Source organism: Micromys minutus (genome assembly GCF_963924665.1).
Source record: "Micromys minutus genome assembly, chromosome: 21".
In the NCBI taxonomy this organism is placed as follows: domain Eukaryota; kingdom Metazoa; phylum Chordata; class Mammalia; order Rodentia; family Muridae; genus Micromys; species Micromys minutus.
The window spans coordinates 34,176,520-34,198,990 of record NC_137956.1 but is presented as its reverse complement, the minus strand read 5'-3'; the positions used below and the strand labels follow the sequence as shown (position 1 = coordinate 34,198,990).

General features: G+C 48.9%; 1 protein-coding gene across 1 annotated transcript in view; it reads right to left on the bottom strand.

Moving 5' to 3' along the window:
* SLCO2A1 (solute carrier organic anion transporter family member 2A1) overlaps window positions 1-22,471 on the bottom strand; it is a 76,918-nt gene that overhangs the window by 8,789 nt on the left and 45,658 nt on the right. The window contains exons 4-10 of the mRNA XM_080933942.1: window positions 9,109-9,336; window positions 8,047-8,145; window positions 7,080-7,216; window positions 5,024-5,099; window positions 4,325-4,489; window positions 3,056-3,245; window positions 1,471-1,636 (exon numbers count right to left, since the gene is read on the bottom strand). Coding sequence (XP_080790068.1) covers window positions 1,471-1,636; window positions 3,056-3,245; window positions 4,325-4,489; window positions 5,024-5,099; window positions 7,080-7,216; window positions 8,047-8,145; window positions 9,109-9,336 — 1,061 coding nt within the window. The remainder of the gene's footprint in view (window positions 1-1,470; window positions 1,637-3,055; window positions 3,246-4,324; window positions 4,490-5,023; window positions 5,100-7,079; window positions 7,217-8,046; window positions 8,146-9,108; window positions 9,337-22,471) is intronic.

Below are 22,471 nucleotides of genomic sequence, written 5' to 3'. Positions count from 1 at the left end.
GTGTGAGAGCTGTGAAGAACTACACCAACGAATGAGCCAGGAGTCTCTCTGGGTCACTGGGACCGCGGCTCTCAAGCTCAGAAGTTCCTAACGTACGATACTCCTGTGACCTCCCACAATCTGGATCTTAAAATACCAAGACTTTTTCCCTCTTATAATTTATTATTTTTTTTCCCTTGCTATCATAGCAATGGATTTAATCTTGATGTACTTGTGCTGTTATTGGAAGCTTGTCAAGATTATTTCTGGAAGTAGATGAGTCAGAGGTTAGTAAATAAAGATAAGAAAACCACAGAAGCCACCACTCTCCAGGTTGGAAGGCAAACTAAGGGATCATCTTGTCTCAGCCCTTCGCCCTTCTTTACCTGAGAGCCATGTGCCTTTGTCCATAGTCATGGCTGGGAAACAGCTTTTCCCTGTCACCTTGGAAGAGGTGGTAACTAGGGGCTAGCCCGGTCCGTGGCCTACATACAGGTGCATTCTTTCTATAGGGAGCATCCTATAGTAATAGCAGAGACTTTCTACTGCTCTCATGGGAGGAAGTCCAGAGAGGGAACAATCTACCTCCTAACTCTGCCTTGCCTGACCCTGTCCAGATCTGGACCTGTTTGTCCCTTGTCCCTCTAGCTGTGACACCTGCCACTTAGCTCCGACCAGGCCTTTCTCACCTGGCTTTGTACCTGCTCTTCCTTCACCTGCAATGGGCTTCCAGATTTCCACAGGATTCCTTTGCTGTTTGCTCAGGTCAAGTCACCTCAGGGAGTCCCCCAGCATTTATCGTGGGCATTTATTGGACGGAATGTAAACTGAGACCAGGACTTTCTGTCAACATGGCGGCTGCAAGCATGGATTTCTATTTACTGACTAATAAACAAACGACTGGAAGGCCTGAGGCCACTGTCCTCACAAGTCCCCTGTAGGTTGTGCAAGAAGAAGACACATGGCCTTGAACACCAGGTGAGCAGAGCTTTTGTTTCTAATCCTAGATTTGGGCTTAATTTCGGGGCTTCAGGTCAGCTCTGTGGAACTCCTGGAAGCTGGGGGCTTGAAGCAAAGGCCCTCAGCTGCTTCTCCCAGAACTGGTCTCTCAGGTCCAAGTCACAAGGGACCTTCTGCTCCCAGCCCACGTGACTCTGTAACATGGCCTGAACCCAGAATTCAGAATCCCCCCCCCCCCGGCCCCAGAGAGTCATCAGAATCAGTCACAAGTCTCCACTGAGGGTGAATGCTCAGACTTGTTTCCGTTGTCTTGCCAAGTCCCCAAAAATGAACTCATTGGTCTCCGGCCAATCTTTAATTGACTTTGGGCTGTGGGCATCTGGTCATGACCCTGGGGCAGGAAAGGTGGAGAGAGGGGTGGAGGAGGCTAGGATGCTAATATTGAGGACCAAGGAACAACTTTTGAGGTAATACACTGAGCCCCAACGCTTCATGTGGTTCCTTCTGCCCCTGTGATCCCTTTGTCCTTACCGGTTGCTTAGAAGCTGCTGAGCTCACGTTGATGCTGCTACAGCCAGCATGGCAAGGGGAGAGGTACTCGACTCCATTGTCTCCGCAGACAGGGTGGAAGATGGAATCCGGGCACAGGCAGTCCCTGCGGCAGGCAGGAGGCTGCGGATGTATAGAACTTGATGTGCTGCCAGAGAAACAGGAAATGAGGAATCAAACAAAGCGAGACCAAGAAACAGCACTACACTCCGGCCCAGCACGAGTTCCTGGCCTGGCTGATGTGCCTGCAGGCCTCTGTTTGTCTTGGGCCAGTGCTACCTTAGGATCTGAACTCAGCCCCTGGGAGCTGGTTGTGAATCTGCTATGGCTTGGAAACCATGGTCTTCTCCATTTCTCCTGACCCTTGGACCCCAAACTCACCAAACTCTCGGTTGTAAAGGTCTAGTCAGAAAACCCCCGTGCCACTGTCACAGTTAAAATGACCAAAGGACAGGCTCTGGTGAAGAAAAGGGTCTATGCTACAGTGATGTCATTAGTAACATTGTCTTTTCTCCTTGTCATCGAGCCAGGCTAAAGGCAAGGGCTGAGACCTTAGGAGGTCACTTCGGTTTTCATGGACTGTTCATCTCCTAAGACAAATGGATTTGCTGATCTGGGTCTGTCCATCCCCCCCTCCCCCCAGCCTGGCCAGAACTTCATCGAAGTCAAGTTTGATGGCTGATCTTTCCTGATCTTCTTTGGGGGAAGTTCTGATGGATGAGTAGGGCTTTGATAACAATAGTAGTGACTGTTGGTATGCATGGGACATTACAAAGGACAAAGTCCTGTAAGCTTCTCTGGGTCCCCAGTCAGCCTGCAGAAGAGCAGTGAGTTCCTCATGCTAAGCAATGTCTTCTCCTTTGTTCTGCTTCCCTCCCTCACCTACCAACTACAGAGGAGGTCCTCTCACGCTATGCCCGCCTTTTGCCTGTCACTGTTGCTGTATTTGGACATGTTGCTCTCCATGAGAAAGAGAACGTGCTGGGGGTTAAAAGGTTCCGAGTCTCCAAATCTTGCAAGCGTTTTAAGCAAAGTCCTAAAGAAAAAGTTGCAAGGGTGGGGTGGGGTTGGGAGGAGGTGGGGGTAGGCATGTTCCTTGCTCATGGGGCTGTGTAACACTCTGAAGATAAAGCTTGGCTCTAAACTTATGTTTCACGCTGCTTTAAGCAAACAGGGTGGCCCTTTGACCTGCCTCTCCAGCCCTGTGTCGCCATTTTAATTGTTTATCCCGAAATCATTTCAAGTCTCCTCTGACACTCAGTGAGATTCTAACTCCAGCTGGTCCAGAGCGGGCACTAACCATTGCTTATTTCCTGACTCCTATGATTCAGGCTCACTCATACACTAAACCGACTAGTTTCTGTTGCTTCTTACAAAACCGAACCCTAAGCCCAACCTCAGCAGTTGGCCAATCTCATCTCATAATGGAACGTACTATTTGAGAGACCTGGCTTCCTGTGTCAAATGAGCAGGACTGAGGAGGTAAAAGGCAGAGAAGAAAGGCATACAGCGGCTGGATTTAGGCTGTGCTTACGACAGAGTACCTCCAGATCCCTTAGTCCATTACCTGGGAGGGTAGACCTCAGCCACGGCTGGCGTGGAGCATCCCATAAAGAAGAGAGGGGCACTTAGGACCATGGAGATGGTGATGATGGTGGCAGCTACTCGGGGGATGGTTTGCAGAGGGAAAACAAAACGCTTCATGAGGATTCCTCCGAACAGCATCCCCAAGGCCGCAGCCGGAAGGTTTACAGCACCTAGGTGAGGAGGAGAGGAATTGGATGCACAGCCTGGGAGCCTTGAGCTGAACCACCAGGAAGGCACGCAGCATCATGAAGGAACAGTGGGCATGTTTAAGTATGATACCAGCGCCTGACGACCAAACTATTGGGTGTTTGCTGGGTCCATCCCGAGCATTTTACTACAGGGTTGGCTAGCCTGGTCAAAAAAACAAAGAGGCAGTCAATTTCTGACACCTGTAACCCCAGCACTTGGAAAGTGGAGGCAGAGGGATCAGGAATTCTAGGTGATGCTCAGCTACCTAGCAAGTTTGGAATCAGCCTGGGCTATTCTAGGACTTGGCTCAAAGAAACAAAATTGAAAACAGGTCAACAACAATAAGAATAAGGAAGCAGATCTTTCTCCCGTGGTGACCCCTGATCTGAGACTGAAGGCTGGAGAAATTATATCATCCCTAAAGGCTACACAGGACTTCAGTGAGGACAGGGAAGTCACCCTCAGATCTCATGCCCTGATTATTTTATCAAATCTTTGGTCTAATTCACCTATAGATTGGGCCCAGTTATTCATCTAGGCACTTGGTGGCACCCCTATTAGTGGTTCTTAGCATCTACTTCAAGAGTGTGAGCACCCCCATTATAGATTCTGGGTTCATCAGTCCAGTTGGGGGCCAAGCGTCTGCACTATCCTTGTGTAAAGGAGCCTTGTGTGTCACAGGATTGAGACTCAAGTCCCTGGAGAAGGAAACCCCTAAGAGGTGTTATGTATGTCTCAAACTCCACGCTCCCTCTCTCCTCTGCTGTCCCTGATAAGGTCAGTTGGGAGGATATCAGATTCCTATCCTCTTGCTGGGAAGGAAGGCAGCCCCCAGTCTCCATCCACTCTTGAATAGAAGAATAGGAGTCCCAGAATCTTGCCAAAATCATTCTAGATCACCAACCAGGAAAAATGTTCTTAAAATTCTTTCTCTCTGGCAAGCCCTCCAGTCTCCTGCCTGTATACGGCCTGGCCCTCAGTTATCTCTGGATGGACTGTACAGGACCCAGTTCCTTCCCAGAGCAGCACCACCCAGGACCTGCAGTGCCCTCTGACATACCAATGAGGAAGTTGGCATAGGCTGCTGAGGCTCCGTACTGCTTCTCTAGGAACTTGTTGAGGAATGTGGAGAGACCAGCGATGACTGAGGAGAAGGTACACTGGCTCAGGACCACCAGCATGAAAAGTGGGTTCATCAGCAGCCTCAGGAAGATGCGGGGGAACCCTGCAGACAGATGGCTGTTCAGGAGACAGGCCTTGGCAAGAGCATCACAGGCTTCCTAGAGCCTTGCCGTCACCCTGACTCATCCGCAGGGACAGCTTCCTCTCTTCCTCGGGGCAGAATCAGAAACACCCAGACTCCCAGCAGTCGGCCCAGGGTCCTTGGATTCCCACTCACCAAGCTTGTGGTCTGACTAAGAGGATGCTGGTGGTGGCTAAATAGAAACACTGCTCACACTGGGAAAGGTCTCCGCCCACAACTACCACCTCTATAGAAAGAGAGAGAGAGAGAGAGAGTAGAAGGGGAGACTTGGGGGTAAGTGGCTCTGTCTGAAGCAGGGTTTACTGGTCCCTGTAAAGAACCAGTCACCAGGGTCCTTGGCAGGAGCCCTCTGAACTGAGGGTGCACCTGGGAGGTGAGACAGTCACAGATCTTATTGCTTCTTGTTGCTAAGCCCTTCTTGTTGCGTTTTACCCTGTACCTGGCCTCCTGCCTCCCAGAACCAGCCCACCCAAGGCTGATGGGGCGGTCAGTTACGTTTAATGAAATCCATCAGGGAGCCTCTTGACTTGTCCTCCTCCATCTTCATTGCTTCCTCTGCAATAACAGACCTCTGAAGGCAGCAAACACAGCAGTGTTAATGGCCCACCCTTGAGCCCGTGACTCTGGACTCAGTGGCTCAAGGACCACATGTGTGTGGGGGAGGGCGTCTGGAGAATGCCCTTTTGAAGCAGATACTACCTGTGTTTTCAGGAGCCTGGCGCCTTGGCTAGAGGCCAGAGCGAATGTATGCCAGTGCCTCCCACAGTACCTATGGGCATATTTCCTCTGACTTTCCGATGACTGATGCCATGAGCCCCACCCTCGTCTATGTTATGACTAAACCGTGTCCCATATGATGATTCTGGAGATGGCTGGCTTCTAGGACACAGGGGTTTATGATGTCTGCTGTTCTCAGCTCTCCCTTTCTGTGTCCTCTCTGGGTCCCTGCTTTCTCTTCGGTCCAAAGATGAGTCCACTCTAGGCTCTGTTTTAACCGTTACACGTGACTTCTAGGCACATTACCTCAGTGCCCTTGCCTCCCACTGAAGCCAGCAGCTCCAGCCTGAGGGCCCCTGAGCCACTGCATAGACAGCGGCCAGGGCTTTGCCATAAGAATCTTTGATGCTCCTATTAACTGAACACCTCTGCTCTGGGCAACATGCCTATCCCTCCCTATCCATTGCTTCTTTCCCCGAAACTTCCTTCCCAGACAGATTTTTTAATGACTCCCAAGGACTTTACAAGAAAGGAAGCTTAGAAACAAAGCAACTTGCCTAATACCATTCAACAAGTTTACGAGTGGGACAGTCTCCAAGCTCAGAGCTGTCCAACTCTTAGCCTATCAAAATCCGCTATAACTTCTTAAATGCTTCCCTGGGATAAGCGTTGGACCTCTACTCACACCCCCATTTCCCACAGTGGGGCCCTTTCTGTCTTAAATCATAATCACAAAGCAGCAGCTTTGGCCCAGTTCACAGCCAAGGCTTGGCATCACCGCTCCCAGAACAACCAGGCAGGCCTTTGTCCCGTCTCTTTGACAGCCACCGCCCCGACCCTTGACTGTGTTCTCCCTCTTTCTCTTGAGTCTCTCAGATCTCCAATCTTCATTCTTTCACTAGTCCCAGTCTCAGCCAACTGCCATATTGTCACTTCATGGCTGTGCAGTCACCAAAGTGCCCAGAACCCATAGGAGAAGACATTTGAGCCTTTAGTGTAACAAAAGCTCCACCCAGCCTCCTCTTTGTTGCTTTCTGTTCTAATCTTTCTGGTTCCTTTACCCAGCTGGTACAACCCGCCACAGACACACTCCTTCACCACACCTTGAGTGGACTCCCCCTTCTCACCAGGGATTCAGGCTCAAACCTTAGTGGGCTCCGTTAAATGTCCAAGTTATATATATATAACGACTGTCTTCAGACACACCAGAAAAGAGCACTAGATTCCATTACGGATGGTTGTGAGCCACCCTGTGGTTGCTGGGAATTGAACTCAGGACCTCTGGAAGAGTAGTCAGTGCCCTTAACCGCTGTGCTATCTCTCCATTCCCCTATATTGAATTTTTAAAGAGGTCTCTAAGTAGCTTGGAGTTCCCCACATAGGCTGTTTGACTATCAAGCCTTAGGAAATTCTTCCATGTGTCTGCTCTGGGATTGCAATTACATGCCACCATGCTTGGCTTTAAACAAACAAACAAACAAAAGAGAGGTGGTGTGGCTCAAACTCAGGGCCTCATTGTGCGTGGCCGCCTCTCTATGGACCGAGTTACCTCCCTGTCTCCCATCCCACTGTGTGTTGTTAAATGTTTCTTTAGGCCAACCTAGATCAATGTGGGGATTTCAAAACTAAGTTTCTTGGAACCCTGTGGTCTTATGACAGCATAGTAAGAAGGCACTGAGGGGTCCCTCCTCTCAGTCTCTGATGAACCCTGAGTCCTGAGACCTCATTTCCCTCAGTTTGCTGAGGCAGCTGCCATTTCTCAGCTGCTTATTTTCCCAGCCCGTGTCCTTTGCTGAAGCAGCTGCATCCACAGAGTGAGCTCTGGGAAGCTTACCTCTGCTCCTCTGGACATTGCTCGGGGAAAGAAAAAGAAGGGCAGAGAGGTGACAATCAAGAAGATGGAGGAGATGAGCAGGCCCAGCCACCAGGCTCCGATCCACCGAGGGTCACCCGGGCTCAAGTTCACAGCAGCTGAAAAGAAACCAAGGGATGGAAGTGTCTGTCGGTTGAATGCACAATTGCTTCCATCTGACTCGAGAGGGAAATCTGCTTCAGGGGGATGTCTTACTGACTTTCTTCCCACAGCGGTGGGACGACATATTATGATGCAGAAAGGACCCTGGCCAATCCAATTCTCCCTCTCCAGGCTTTCCTGGTCTTCCCAGAGCATCTCAGTCTCTGCGCAGAAAGGCAAATGCTAGCTAGCCCTCCCCCCATTATGTTTCCTTTCCAGCTCTTGGCAGGAGTAACGGAGAAATGGTCTGGTCTCCAGAGGGCTGACTCGGTTCACACACTACTACACACTTTACCGCCACCATCCAACTGGCTCTTCTAGCATCCCTGTGGCGTAAGAGCTACACACACCTGACTTCCTTTAACTGATCACGAGACCAAATCTTGTCCATTCGTCAATTTCAAACCTGTGTTTTTGATGTCCTAACCTGTGCTCTTAACCACGGAACTCTATTACAGCTTACTTTCAAGGAGCATAATTCTTAGGAGCTTGAGGATATAGCCACCAACAAAGTGGGTTCCCTGGCCCCCAAACAGAAACGTCCCCCCCTGAAAATCTGTCCCAATGCGCTCTAGCCCCCTCTGTGCTCCTTGACCCCAAACGTGGATACCGAAGGAGGAAGAAAATAGCAAAATGGTGTCCAGTCACTCAGTGACAGGCACCTCTGGGCATTGCCCCACAGTTATTGAGAGCTCCATTGCTGGTCTCTTTAGGCAGCCGAAAGGAAGAAGCTAAAGCAACAGCAGCAGCGGGAGCGTGGTAAGAATGAGTGTCCACTTGTACACACCGGTGTCCACTCTGCCGTAGTCCACGAAGATCCTCAGCATGACTGAGCCCAGCAGGTATCCAAAGGCCGGTCCAAACACGGAGATAGCAAATAGGATGGCTGGGAATTGAAGCAAGGGATAAAAAGGCTGAGGGAGGTTGAGGAAGTTGAGCAGCCCTAGTCTCCCAAACTGAAGGAGATCCCTAAGGTGCCTCTCACTGTCCTCTGGAGATAACAAGCCCGTGCCTGTGACACCTCCTGAAACCCAAGCCTATTACGTCCTCTGAAGATAAGGAAGGGCCAGATGCCGAGGCTTGCAGAACCAAGCCTGCTGTTCCTCTAGCACCTGCCAGAGATCTGCTGGCCTGGAATGAACTTTCTTCCTCCGTGGTATCTTAAAAAAAAAAAAAAGCCAGTCCAGGGTGTGTTATAGTTACAGTGTTGTGCGTGTGCAGTGCTGGCGACTCCGGCAGAGATGCACTTGGAGTCAAAGATGCAGTCTGTGACCTGAAGCCTCGAGAAAGCGCAGTGTGGGTTTTTCCCCCCAAGGGAAGGAATTAGGTACTAGTTGGCCACCTGCCCATAGGTCACATGGTCTCCAGGACAGTTATGAACACGGCCTAATACCAAATTTAAAGTTAAAGCATTATGTGAATTTTTTTTTTTTTTTGGTGTTGTATTTGTCGCTGTTGCCTTATAAACAAGACAAAACAAAACTCAACCGCATGGTTTTCTAGTGTGAACTTGGTAGAACACAATGTTATGCTGCGACGTCAAAGGCTCAAAACAGGGCTAGGTGCTGATCTGTACCAGCTCATCTAACCTCAAAGCACATGGCACCCACAAAGGATCTTAGCTCTGTCGTCCAGGTAAGAGCCTGGCGACCTGGGTTAGCCACCTGAGGTCCATCCAAGTGGAAAGAAACAAAAAAAAAACTGGCATTTACAACAGGCCTTTGTCACCCACCATGTTGTGTGTGGGCTGATAGAATCAGACCACATTTCACCCCCAAGAGCTTCACCAGGTGCTACATCAGGTTCTGACTCCCCACCCCTCACAACCCTATTGAAGCTCAAGACTTACAGATATACAGAGGCGAGTTGGTAGGCTCTGCAAAGTCGTCCACGTAGGAGATCCCAAATGGTTGAATGGGCACTGTCCCAATGCCGGCCAACAGTTGTGCAACCACCATCAGGCCCCACATGCTGCTGGTCTCCTTTTGGGTATCTGGTACGGTGCTGTGGCACTTACTGGGGGGCAGGTCTGGCAGATGCTTCTGACATAGGTCGGTCTGAAAGAGGCTGCTGTTCCCTGCAATGAGCACGCCCAGTGATCACCATCACCCCGATCTCCCCCTTCCACCATCTGTCCGTCGATCCTGCTCTTGCTCCATCCTTTCTTCCATACCCCAGAGGAAGAGAAAGAGGGCCAGGGATGGGAAAACAGGAGTATTCCTCTGCTCGCTTGACAGAGGGGGCTACAGAGACTGAGGTTGAGAGTAAGGTGGATGGCGGTTCTTGCAACAGGAGCAGCTCTGCCCAGGAAGGAGAAGGCACAGCCATTTCTCCTTTTGTGCGAGTACTGGCAGGGGGTTGAACATGGTGGATCCATATGACAGTCCTGGAAGAAAGAACCTCCCACATGGAAGAGGGGATCCACAGTCAAAACCAGAGTTCTCCCCCAGAAAAAGGCTATGTCACCGCCAGCCTTGGCTCTGGTCTTCCCTGCATCTTGACCCCCTGATCAATGATCCCAGCACCACAGTGAGGCGAAGGACTTGCTGCCAAAGGTATTTAGTGATCCGACCACACCTGGGCAGTCCCCCAGACTCTTAATGCTTCTTGGCCTTTTGGCCAGGACCAAGAGTCACAGACTGAAAACAGGGGGATTTGGAGACCCTGTCATATTACAGATCGGGGAGCAAGGCTGCCCCTGGAGGCCCTTCTGGGAGGGCTCCAGTCATCCCAGTATGGCCTTTGGACACTGTGGTTCCTGTGGCCATAGACTTTGCCAGGCTTGGCAACCGTTTCCATGCCTCTGTTTTCAATTTGTCCCACACGAAACAATCAGCATTGTCAGCTTTCCAAGGCCTTGAGGGATTTGAGGGAATCTTTTCCAGATTCCTTTTATTCCTGCTTCATCCTGGCCAATGGAAACCTCTGACGTCACCAACCCTCCTCTGTAGGGTTTTCATTAACAGGGATGAAATCAGTTTAATTTCTACTTATCATCTTCCTAAAGGTGTGGCCCTGAGCTAGCGGGCCCCCATATCCCCTGGAGAAAAAGAAGTGGGGGCCGTGGAATCGATGGTAGGGCTGGGGTAGGGGCTCTGCCTTCCCTGATGCCCCATTCCCCTTCCCCTCAGGCTTCATATGGCCTAACCCTATCACTTCCTGTTCTCCATGCCAGGGTCTAGACAAGACCCATGTGCAAAGTTCCACAAAGGGGCTCCTTTGTGTGTCACTGAGGTCTGACTCAGGAAAAAACAAAAAGAACAGACAGAGGCCAGGTGTTATAAAATCAAGTGTTCCGCGAAGCCGTACATGGCATGTGCATCAGGAATCTTAGCACTCAAGGAGCTGAGGCAGAAGGATTGCCGGTTAGACGTCCATGTAACATGTACCCTCTCAGCAAATCAAACTGGTACTATAGCCATAACCAAGGCTTGCTGGTGACACAGAATGTGAATGGACTTCAGGGGCCTTGGCCGCCTTGGATGAGTCCTTTATAGTGCCTATTATCTATTCAAATGATAAGAAAGAGACATAAAGAGTTGTCTCTGTGCCAGCTTAGTCACTGAAGGCATGTGCCTCGATCTGAGACACCATCCTCTGGCCAGTAGTGTGGGTGAAGCCTGCCTCTTGAAAAACACCCAAGCACCAAGGTTCAAGTCCTCTTCAGTCTCCCAGTCATCTGGCTAATGATCACAAGGGAGAACCCTCTCCATGCAGGTGACAGAGGAACATGGGCATGGCCCTTACACTGTCTCTAACCCACGACAGCCCCTCGGGTTGTTTTAAAAAAAGCAACCACATTTTTGCTTCACCAAATCATAAACAGGATGCGATGAGATATCCCATAACATCCCACAGGATGGTTGGCATCTGAAAGCCAGAAAACAGCAAGTGTTGGTGAGGATCCAGAGACCGAGAGACCCTTGTTCACTGCTGGTGAAGCGTGTGAAATGCTGCAGCCACTCTGCAAAGCAGGTTCAAAATTCAAAAGGAGACATTACCTTATGATCTGACGATCCCCATAAAAAAATCGAAATAATTAGAAGCAGAGGCTTGAAAAAATTTTTGTTCTGTTTTTGTTTTTCAAGACAGTCTGTCTGTATAGCCCTGGCTATTGTGGAACTCACTCTAGTAGACGAGGCTGTCCTGGAACTCGCAGAGATCCTCCTGCCTCTGCCTACTAACTACTGAGATCAAAGGCATGCATCACCACTGCCCTGAAAGAGCTCTTTCTCTTTTTTTAGACTCCCCTTTTAAAAAAAGAGTAGTTTATTTATTTTATGTGTATGAGTACACTGTAGTCTTCAGACACAGCATAAAAAGGCATCAGATCCCATTACAGATGGTTGTGAGCCACTACGTGATAACTGAGAATTGAACTCGGGACCTCTGGAAGAGCAGCCAGTGCTCTTTACCACTGAGCCATCTCTCCAACCCTGAAGAGATCTTTATGCTCCCATATTTATGGCACTGATGTTGGTGAAAACCACGAAGTAGAAACAACCCAGTAATTAAGTCAAATATGGTACATAGAGTGGGATGTTATTTAGTTTAAAAAGGAAGCAAATTCTGCTGTTTGCTAATACAGATGAGCCCTGAGGATACTGTGCTAAGTGAAAGAAGCCAAACAAAATAGCAAGTCCCATCTCACTCCATTAATAGGAGGGTTTTAAAGTGGCCGAATTTATAAAGACAGAGAGTGAAGCTTGTCAGGGGCTAGGGAGAAGGGAATGAAGACACTTTGTACAATCAACTCTCCTAAGTATGTTCTGGAGGTGGGTGGCTGTGATGGTTGCACCAGCATGCATTTTACAGTGCTAGAATGGTAAACGTCACAGTGTGAGTGTCACTACAGTTGGGAAAAAATAGTGCCAAGTACACACAGGACAGAGAGTAAAGGGTAAATGGGAAAGACAAACTCGGAATTGGGACGGCGCGGTGTAGGAAGGTGTTGGGAAAAGTTCCCTGGAGAAAGGGGCCTCTGAACCAAGAGGAAGGCACAGTGGAAAGCCAGGGTTTCTCAGCGCTCACAAGAGCGACACACTTCACAGGGAACTGGGGGGGGGGGGTGCTAATGCAATACAGCTCCTGCAGATGGATAGAGTGCCTTGGGAAGAAGCCTGGATCATACCCTAAGGATACCCCAAGACAGGTGAAGACCCTGACAGGGCACTGCAGCACAGTTTCTGGGTAGTCTAAGGCCCGAGTTCAAGGCCAGGATGACCTTCAGAACTGCCTAGAGCTCAAACAGGTGAGACTGCAGACGCCTGCTCAGGGTCAGGGCGGGCAGAGGCACCATGGCTGTGTGAGAGTGCAAACATACGTTAGGTCAGATGTGGTGGGAGAAAGAACTGAAGGCGGAGACAGGAGAATGACGACCTGAGGAATCCCCGGGGAAGTAAAAGTTCCAGAGAATCGAGTTTGTTCTAAGGTTACTCTGATTCCTGATTCTGTCCTCATTATCTGACTAAACCCATGTTCATGAGAACATTGTTGCTGCCTTGGCTGACAAAAGCTTTTTTTTTTGTGAGACATTTAATGGTCATCAAAGATCATAAAAACATTGACTGCCTTATTAAGTCTTCATGTGGCACACTGCATGGTGGGCCAAAACCACAGAAATCCTTATGAGGTTTCATCTAGTGAACTGTTCAGCAGCCAACGTCTCTAGGGACTGTTTCGCTATTATTAAGTTTAAAAATGTCAGCATGCAGGTCAGAAATACCTCTTATCCAAAATATGTATGAAAAAATAATAATCAGTTGGCCCCAACTACATCCAAGTCACCCAATTCTCCATGGCTTTATTCTGGTTCCCACACTGAGTTAAGGTCTCCCTGCAGAACATGCCTTTCCTGATGCCAGTCCAGAATGGGACCCATTCCTATTTCAGACCCATCTCTGACATGAGAAAAGGGACAGCAGCTGGAGCTGAGGAGACAGCTCAGTTCATAAAGTGCTTGACCACACACACATGAGAACGGAATTTGATCTCCAGAACCAATGTGAGTAGCCCAGCATGAGGGCACACTCTCGTAAGGCCAGTGTTCTAAAGGTGGGGAATCATATGGCATGTGGCCACCCAGCCTAGTCTGATTGGTCAACCCAAGTCCCAGTGAGAGAATACGGTGGATAACTATCTTGAGAAACAGCACCCAGGATGACCTCTGGCCTCCTGATATACCCACAGGCACGCAGGCACACACACATGCATGTGCACACACACATGTATATTAGTAGTTAAATGTAGCCCTTGGGGCATGGCTTATTTCCCCATGGCCACCTTAGAGGCGGTAAACACTGAGCTCTGGAGCCCAGAGGAACAAGAGAAAAGCAGTGGGAAGGAAGTGCTGAGAAAGTCTGCTGCTCCCTGCCCTACAGGGCAGTTGATGGCAGTTAGATCATTATGAAAAATCTTAGGAACAAGGCACAGACCCCCTGTAATGGGTGGTCCTGGTCATTACACCCTGAGTGAATAGTGTCTTAGATCTTTTTAAACCATTAAGCTCTTCTCTTCAAAACTAATCAGCATGAATAAGGGGGGGGGGCATCATAGCAACTGCAGGAAGAAGGGAAGAACAGGTTTTTGATGGGACCATCCTTAAGGGCAGGTTCTCAACAGACAGAATGACAGGGTATGTCGTGGGTGAATTGGATTTCTGAGTTGCAGTTTCTCACTTCCTCCCTGGGGCGGAGTTCTTAGCTTTTTCCAAGGGCTTGAGCCCATGTAAGGGATCAACAGTATCTCATTCTCAAGTCATATACCTGGGGACTTTCAGAGCTTTCCCAGACTGCTCACTGAGGTTGAGGACATGGCCAACTTAGTAAAGAAATAAAGGTGCAAGCCTAAGGACCTGAGTTCAGATCCTCAGCACACAGAGAGAGACTCAGGCATGGCAGCACGTACCTGTAATCTCAGCACTGTGGAGGCAGAGATAGGCCATTTCCTGGAGTGGCCAACAGCCCAGTTAAATAAGTGAGCTCCAGATTCAGTGGGAGATGCTGCCTCAAAGAAATACAGTTAAATGGTTGATTAACTGGTACGGTGATTGAGAAACATCTAACACTGACATAGCCTCCACATAAATGTATGTGTGTACATTCGTGCACATATGCACATACATACAAACACATTTATACATGTGAACCTCACACACACTTTTTTAAGTTTTATAAATTTATTTCATGTGTATGCATTTTGTGCCTGAATGGATGTGTATTCGCTGTGCATGTGGTACCCTCAGGGATCAGAAGAAGGCATTGACTCCCCTGAAACTGGAGTTATAGATAGTTACAAGACACCATGTGGGGTCCCGGAACTGAACCTGGATCCTCTGCAAGAGCAAGTCCCCTTAATAACTGAGCCATCTCTCCGGTCTCACATTTTTTGTCTGAGACAGGGTCTCATTATGTAGCTCTGGCTGTCCTGGAACTCACCCTGTAGACCAGGCTGGCCTGGAACTCACAGAGATCCACCTGCCTCTGCCACCCAAGGGCTGGGATTAAAGGTATGTGTCACTATAACTCTATCCCCTCACACACAAAGTTAATAAAACCAGATAAGTGACACCCTTTTCAGCCACTACAGATGTCTCTGAAGTCCAGCTGCCCACCCAAGGCTGCCTGCCTCTGTACTGCAGGGGTCTTTAGGAGGGAAAAGAACCTTAATTAATAGGAGCTTAGTCTATTTCCTGTCTTCTCTGAGGCAGACTCCTGGAAGGCAGAAGTTCATTCAAGCACATTCTTTAACCCCGATAGGATACAAGAGATCTGGCTCCATCCATTTTTACAGGACTGGGCAGTGCTAACTAGAAACAGGCTGGCCTCGCCCCTCCTGAGGTTACCCAGCCTCACCCTGGTAGTGCACGCGAGTCAACCTTCTGACTCATGCTGAGTTTTATATCTGCAAAATTCCAGTCCTGATTTCTGGATTGCTCCGTGGTTTTGCAATATAGGAGATTTTGTGTCAAGAAATGAACTTTTCTAGGATGTGACCCATGGACTCAGGCAGGTAAGAAGCAGGACTGGAGCAGGGATGATGTCCACAACATAAAGAAATGATAACTGGCTAGCATGATAAAGGTATGTCAGCCATTCTGATCTGATCAGTACACATGCATGACACATGCGTGTGTAGGTTGAAATGCCACATGCTATGTAAGTATATGTAATCATTATGTGTCATTACAATTAAAACATTCTAATATACTATTTTATGGTTCTTTGAAAACTTTGATTTATTTCATGTATATGAGTACACTGTAGCTGTCTTCAGACACACCAGAAGAGGGCATCAGATCCTATTACAGATGGTTGTGAGCCACCATGTGGTTTCTGGGAATTGAACTCAGAACCTCTGGAATTGAACTCAGAACAGTCAGCTCTTCCCAGGTTCACCCCCACCTTCCCATCCCTTCACAACTTCGTGTTCTCTTTATCCATAAAACTTTGTAACACATTATTTTATAAGAAACATATCATAATCTGGGACCCAAAGGTCCTCCAATAATACCACTTTCATTCAAAATGATGAATCACTTGGAGAAACTCAAATGGATAAGGGAAAAGCCCACTAGCGGGCCGTGTTACTCAGACTATTAAGACTCAGGGACAGGATCCAGTAATGACAAACATACCAGCAACAGCAGATTACAACAAAGAAATCACAGGGCAAAAGTGTGGTCTTGGAAAGGTTCATATGTGTACAAGGAAGAAGTGTGCTGGTCTTTAGCATGTGTGTGTATATAGGTGTGTGTGTGTGTGTGTGTGTGTGTGTGTGTGTGTGTGTGTAGGTGTGTGTGCGTATAGGTGTATGTGTGTGTATTGAGACTGAAACTCTCCACACTGCCTCCCTTGTTCCAGGAGGGTCCTAAAAATTGCTACTTGTCCTGGGCATAAGGGGACAGGCTTGCTACTTGCAGGACTTAACAACATCACAAGCCATACAGCTGGCCTGAGACTCCCTCTCTTAGAATCCCGTCGCCCTTTGCCAGTGCACAGGAGCCGGCACCCTGAGCATCGGACTCACTTCCTTAGTGGCTGGGAGAAAACCGATGACAACTTGCAGCATTGGCTTTAATATTTAAGGAGCTAGGCTCTTCACTAGCACCTTTCATTGGTTGTGAAATAGAAGTTATTGCTTACAGATTTATTCCCCGAGGCTGCCGGGGAGCTCTTTGAAGAAAACCCAGAGTGGCTGGCAGAGCCAACACCAGTTCATCAAAAGTCATTCATGCCTCCACCCCGCTGCACACATTTTCTTTGTTAGTGGGGCTCCTTAGCCAGCAGGAGCCATGGTAGGACTTGACTGGAGGAGGCCAAGGCCTGTTGATAAAATTTGACACTATATCTGCTAGGCAAGATGGGGACCCATATCTGGAGTGTCCTCCTAGGAGAGAGTGGGGAAGCAGTTTTCTGCATACCTGAGGCAGAAGGGCTATGTGTCTATCACTGAGTGCTCTGTCCTGGCAGGCCTAAGAACAACAGGGATGCTGTAGAGCCAGGAGAATGGCTGATAAAGCATCCCAAAGGTTGAAAAGTTAAAGAAAAATTAGACTCCAGGATAAAACAGCCGGGCTCCAACCAAGGATAAAACACAAAGCTTGGCAGCAAATAGGTAAGACAAGGCCTGGCACTGGGGAAGGCAGAGGCAGGTGGATTCCTGAGTTCAAGGCCAACCTGGTCTACAGAGCAAGTTCTAAGACAGCCAAGGCTACACAGAGAAACCCTGTCTCAAACAAAACAAGACTACCTGCGGGCTGAGTTTCTGGCTGTTTTGATCATACTTTCACATCTTCATTGCTGCTTTAGGACCCTCAGGTCCAGAGTGGAAACGTCTCTTCTTTTTTCTGGGGAGACCCTGAAGCCCTGTAGCCTTCTTCTCTGAGGTCCAGTGAAGATCCTGCAGCAGCAGAACGGGCTCAGCCCAGCTATGGGATGGCTGTTCCTGAAGCTGGGGCCTAAGAGACTTGGTCAGGATGATTCCAGGAGGGACTAGAACTCATGGGAGGTAGCATCAGGAGCTATAAGGAAGAGAGTGACTAAGCAATATCAAGGCAGTCTGGGCGATTCATACCCTGGGAGATCAGCTCTAAGGGAAAGGGCAAACCTAGGCCAGGAGAACCACCTAGCACAGGATTTGGAAACAACTAACTAGGGTAAGATTGGGTCTCTACCCTGTTTGTGCCAACAAGTATTACATCTAGACACCCCTATGGAAACTCAGGTGTCTCTGTCATGGTGCTGAACAGCTTCATCGAGTCTCTAGGGTTGGCAAGCTGGGGATATTTGCTACTTACTACATGACTAAAAATGTCTGCCCATGGCCTAACACGGTTTTCAAACATTTCAGCCACTAAAGTTTTCTAGACCCAAAGCTTCTGGTGACACAGAATATAAGCCAGACAGAAGTAGAGCTCTTGAAGGGTAGGTATCTGGGGAGGAGGAAATTCTCCTCCTCATTCTTCTCACGCTTACTCTAGGCTAAGGGCAAGACAGGAAGGGGATATTTGGAACATTCCAGAACACCCACAAGCCACTGCAGGTTGTTAGGTCCTGGGATATGGGTCAGTTGTCTGTTGTGTTATTTTTCATATTTCATTCAATGCCCTTGCTCCCATTTTTTTTCTGATTATGGAAAGCACAAGCACGGAGATCTTAAATCTCCCTAGTCATGGAAGAAAGAAGGTACCCACTGCCTGGGTGTTCCTGAGACAACCATGTCAAGCCTCTGAGTCACAGGAGGTGTCTGGGTGGGCAGTCAATATCCCCAGTCTCTCCAAGTGCAGGAAAAGAAGTAGAAGGTGTCTTTGTGATTCCCTGGCTCCTTCAGGAGCCTGTTACCTCCTATAATGATGGCTAAGGGTTTCTTCAACCCCATCCTATAGTAGGACAGTGACTCTCTTCTAGGCTGTCCAAAGCCACTAGAATAGTAAGAAGTCTTTCTTATCTGTCTTGAATGACAGCTCTTAAGGAGACCTTCCCCTGTCCTATGTAGAACTGAGACAGAATCTATCAACCATCTAGGAAAAGTGACTCAGTGGAGGAGCAGGAAGAAGCTCGTCTCCAAGACGCTTGCAGCAGGCCCACTACCTGGCCTCACTGTTGAACAAGAAAAATGGCTGCATAGTCCCCAAAGGCCAGGAAGGTAGAGAGGAGCCAGTCACACTTAGCCTCCTGCTAGAGGCCTAGGAGAATGTCATGTTTTCAATTCACCTGACTTGCCCCCAACACAGATGCTCTGTAGTTATAATTTCAATCCTAATAAGCCCTTATAAAAGACACACAATTCAGAAATTTTATTTGTGAGCTATATGCCTAGGTTGGGCAGATTTATACTAGCATATACTCTAGTTATAAGGCCCTTGTTTCTTCTGACCATATGGTTCTGGTCCATGGCAACTTCCTCCTCCTATATCTCCCTACTCTTCCTTTCTTCGTCTATCTGCATCCCCCTCTCAAACCTCCAGTGCCACCTTTCTCCCTCCCCCTGCCCAATCACAGGCTCTAGCCTTTTATTGGGGAAAAGGTTCGCATGTCATCACTTCAGTACGTGAGGATCTGCTCATCTGGGGCAACCACACAACGAGGAACCTTTAGTATTTAGCATCAGAATACAAGCAGCATCAGACCAACTCACTACAATGCTCAAAGAACCAGAGAATGGACAGACTTGGTCAATAGCTGGTGTGTCTAGAGGGGCTGAACCTATACCACTGCAGTGGAGACGCTTGCTCCACCAGCCGTAGAGCTCTGACCTTCTCTGATGCCCAGTGCAGCCGCTGGGCACCTGCCACCATCCCTCCAGGTTACATCCTTTCCTATACTGTGACTTTAGGAGGGTCTGCATCAAACCGCTCTCGGGTTTGTTCTACCCGTCTGTTCGGGACTGTTTTCCTTTGAGTTAATAACATGCATGTGTTTGGTGATATTTTCCGCTCCTGTATTTGTTTGTTTTTCTTCCTTTTTTTTCCCCCTCCAGATTAAACAGTTCCAATTAGCAGGCTGCCCAACATTTACCCTGACTACCCACCCACTCACCCCAACACATACTCTTCCTTCACCCTTTATAAATAAATACCTCTCGGCCCTCCAGCCAATTGCCACCCCACCTGCTTCCCCTCACAGGCATGCTCGTCCCTCACATCCCTCCCCACACACTTCTTCCTACATGTGTGTTCGCTTCACCCTCCTTTCTCCTTCCCCTATACTTCTACCTCCTCACAGTCCCCCCACCTCCCTACCTTCACCCCTGCACCTACACACACCTGCCTCCGGTACCCATCTCTACCCACACTGGCTTCCTCTCCTCTCTGTGCCCAGACACCTTCCTACTCATCCAACATCTGCAGGTAGAGACTCTCTGTCCTGCACATACCTACGTGCTACAGGCACACGCTGGCCACCCGCACACCATGCACCCCTCATTTCCCTCCATGGTTTCTGGCATCCCCACTGCATGACACAGCTGGGTATTTACCACAGAGCTACCTAAGCTCATGCTCCAGAGGGATTCTCTCTATGGCCTGGGTTTAGAAGATGGATTTAACTCTGGAGGTTGGGAGCCGAGGAAGGAAGTTACTCTGTGTTACTTTCTGTGCCTTCCCCCTACCCATCTTCCTGGGGATATCACTGAGAGCACAGACTAGGGACCAGCAGCTTCAGACACCAAGGGCTAGGAAGGGCTTCTTCCCTTCCTTTTCTGGATTGCTCCCAAAATACAACACCACCCCTCCTCATTTCCTGCTTGGCCTTCAAGGGACTTCCTGCCCTGGCAACCATTGTCTGCCAGGCTGACTTCCGAAAGGACTAGACTGAATCTTTCACAAGGTTATACCTAGTCCTCCAAAACACTGATTTCCAAAAGTCCCCTCTCTTCTCTCCTAGGGGAACTGGTCTCATGCTGGCTTCTTTCCCATCCACAAAAGCCTCTCTGTATCTTTTAGACACAGGCTTGGATGGAGGCTTTGGCTGGGTAGCTAGTCTCTTCTCTAAAGGCGGCAAGGCACATTTCCAGACCCTACTGACATTTAGAAAATCTAAACATCCATAAATGTCTGCATGGACTCTTTTAACTTGGCAACTAGTTGTAAAGGTCTTTGTGATTTCCCACAATCTTCAGTCTTTCTTCAGTCCCCTCCCCCCTGAAAAATCATAATTCCCCTTCGTTTCCCATGGTCATTTCTGGAGCAGCTTTGTACACAGCTCCATTGGGGGAAGGAATCAGCACATACTCATGAGGAGAGGAATGGAGCAGATACTGACCAATAACAGATTTCAAATGTGAACAGCAAGGCAAACAAATAGAAGTTTCCCCAACAGCCACCGTGAGCCGCTGGCTTAACATCTATTCCCGTACCGGGAACACAGAGCGGAAAGGCATTGTTGCTCCCGTTTTACAGATAAGGATCAGAAAAAAAAAAAAAAAAAAAAAGCACCTCCCCTAAGAAGAGTTGGCAAGTGAGAGGCGGAGGTGGATTTGAACGACAAAGCCTGAGTTCCATGTACCAATGTGAGTGAGGATTTACCCTTTCTTACACTGTAACTTTCAGAGGCTCCATATCAAACCTCAGTCAGCATGTTCTGTCAGAACAGCAGCCCCAAGCTCTCCCATGCCCAAATGAGGGTGTGTCTGAGAACCTAGTGTGGAGACTAAAGATCCCTCGCTGGCCCTCCCACACTAAGCAGACCGAAGCAAAGCGATTGTCCGAGGACACAGCGTGCATTCTCACTGGGGATTCTGAGGGGCTACCAGGTTACTAAATGTCCTATAAGACCTTTTCACACTACCACATGAACAAGAGCCACCACATCCCAATCATTACCTATGCCAGTCACTGGGCTAAATGCAAGGACATGGGCCTCTGAGGCCACTGTAGCCTGGTGTTTCTTTTTCACACCCTCCCAAGGTACTGAGACTCAAAGCAAGGAGGGAATGGCTCAAGGCTGTAGTTTCAGTGGCCACTCTCAGCCCTAGACCTGCCTGGCTCCAGAAGATAGTTCAGACACACCGACATTTGGGCGTCACCTCTAAAGAAATATGCCCCCCCCACTCCGATGACCTCGCATAATTCAAAGTTGAAGTTCCCACAAGAATACGTTGGAAGTGGAGTCACAATCACAATTTCTTCCATGAAATGAGACTTGATAGATATTTTTATCTGAACATATTAACACGCCATATTCCCATACTGCATCGGCAACTAGGGCACAGCCCAAGCAGAGCACACACAGGGCTCCTGAGCCAAGGTCCTCCTTATCTTATTTGCCTGGCACTGGAAAAGTGCCCTGAAGACAATCTGTCCCTGAACTATTCCAGCTGTTGCTTGAGTTTCAGTCAAAGCAAGTGCTACCCTGTTGTAATCAGAATGCACACAGACAGGTTGAGCAACAATAGTCCCGTCCTTTCTCCCAGCCTGTGCATACTGTGGTCCCGTCAGACAAGCTGCCCTCTTTCTAGTAGTCCCTTCCGCTGTCTCTCAGATCATTGCGACCAGGAGCATGGAGTTAAAACTGGGCTGGTAGTGACTTCCTGTGATCGGGACTTTGTGGTAAAGTCCGACTCAATCTGAATAGCCATCCCTAATAAGGAGCATCGCTAATTTCCCTCCCACGGCTAGTGTGCAAAGCAAATGCCACGGGCGATGGGCCCAGGCCCCGGGGAGCCGACCAGCCTGACTGAGTAGGCCATGGTGTGTGGTGTCTGGCAAAGTGCCCTTTCCTCAGCCTGGCCCCAGTGTTCCAGGCTCCCTTGCTGATCTCATTAGCCCTGTCTTCATGCATCAGAAAGGTCAAGTCCTGATTCTCCGTCAGACCTGGCTTTCAATGCCTCATCCAGATAGAGCGGAGAGACCCACAGGTTTGGGTCAGTCTTCATCCTTGGCTCTCCCAAAGCAAGTCTCAACCTTTAACAGGAGAGGACTGCCGCACACCTATGCAAATGACTAGAGCTCCTGGAGGAAGAAGGGATAGTTCCAGAACCTTGCACACACCTCATCAATAGACCTCCCCCACTCCTGCTACTAATAATCTTCCCCACCCCTGACCTCCATTCAAACCAACTACCCATCTCCAGCACAGACCTCACAATCCATACAGGGATTTCCTCGGCATCCCCTTATGGGTAAGTATTAATAGCCCTGATGCAGGGTGTGGAGGATAAGCTAGGAGTGTCCACAGCACAGGGCAGCAATGGTGGACAGTGGGCATTAAGGC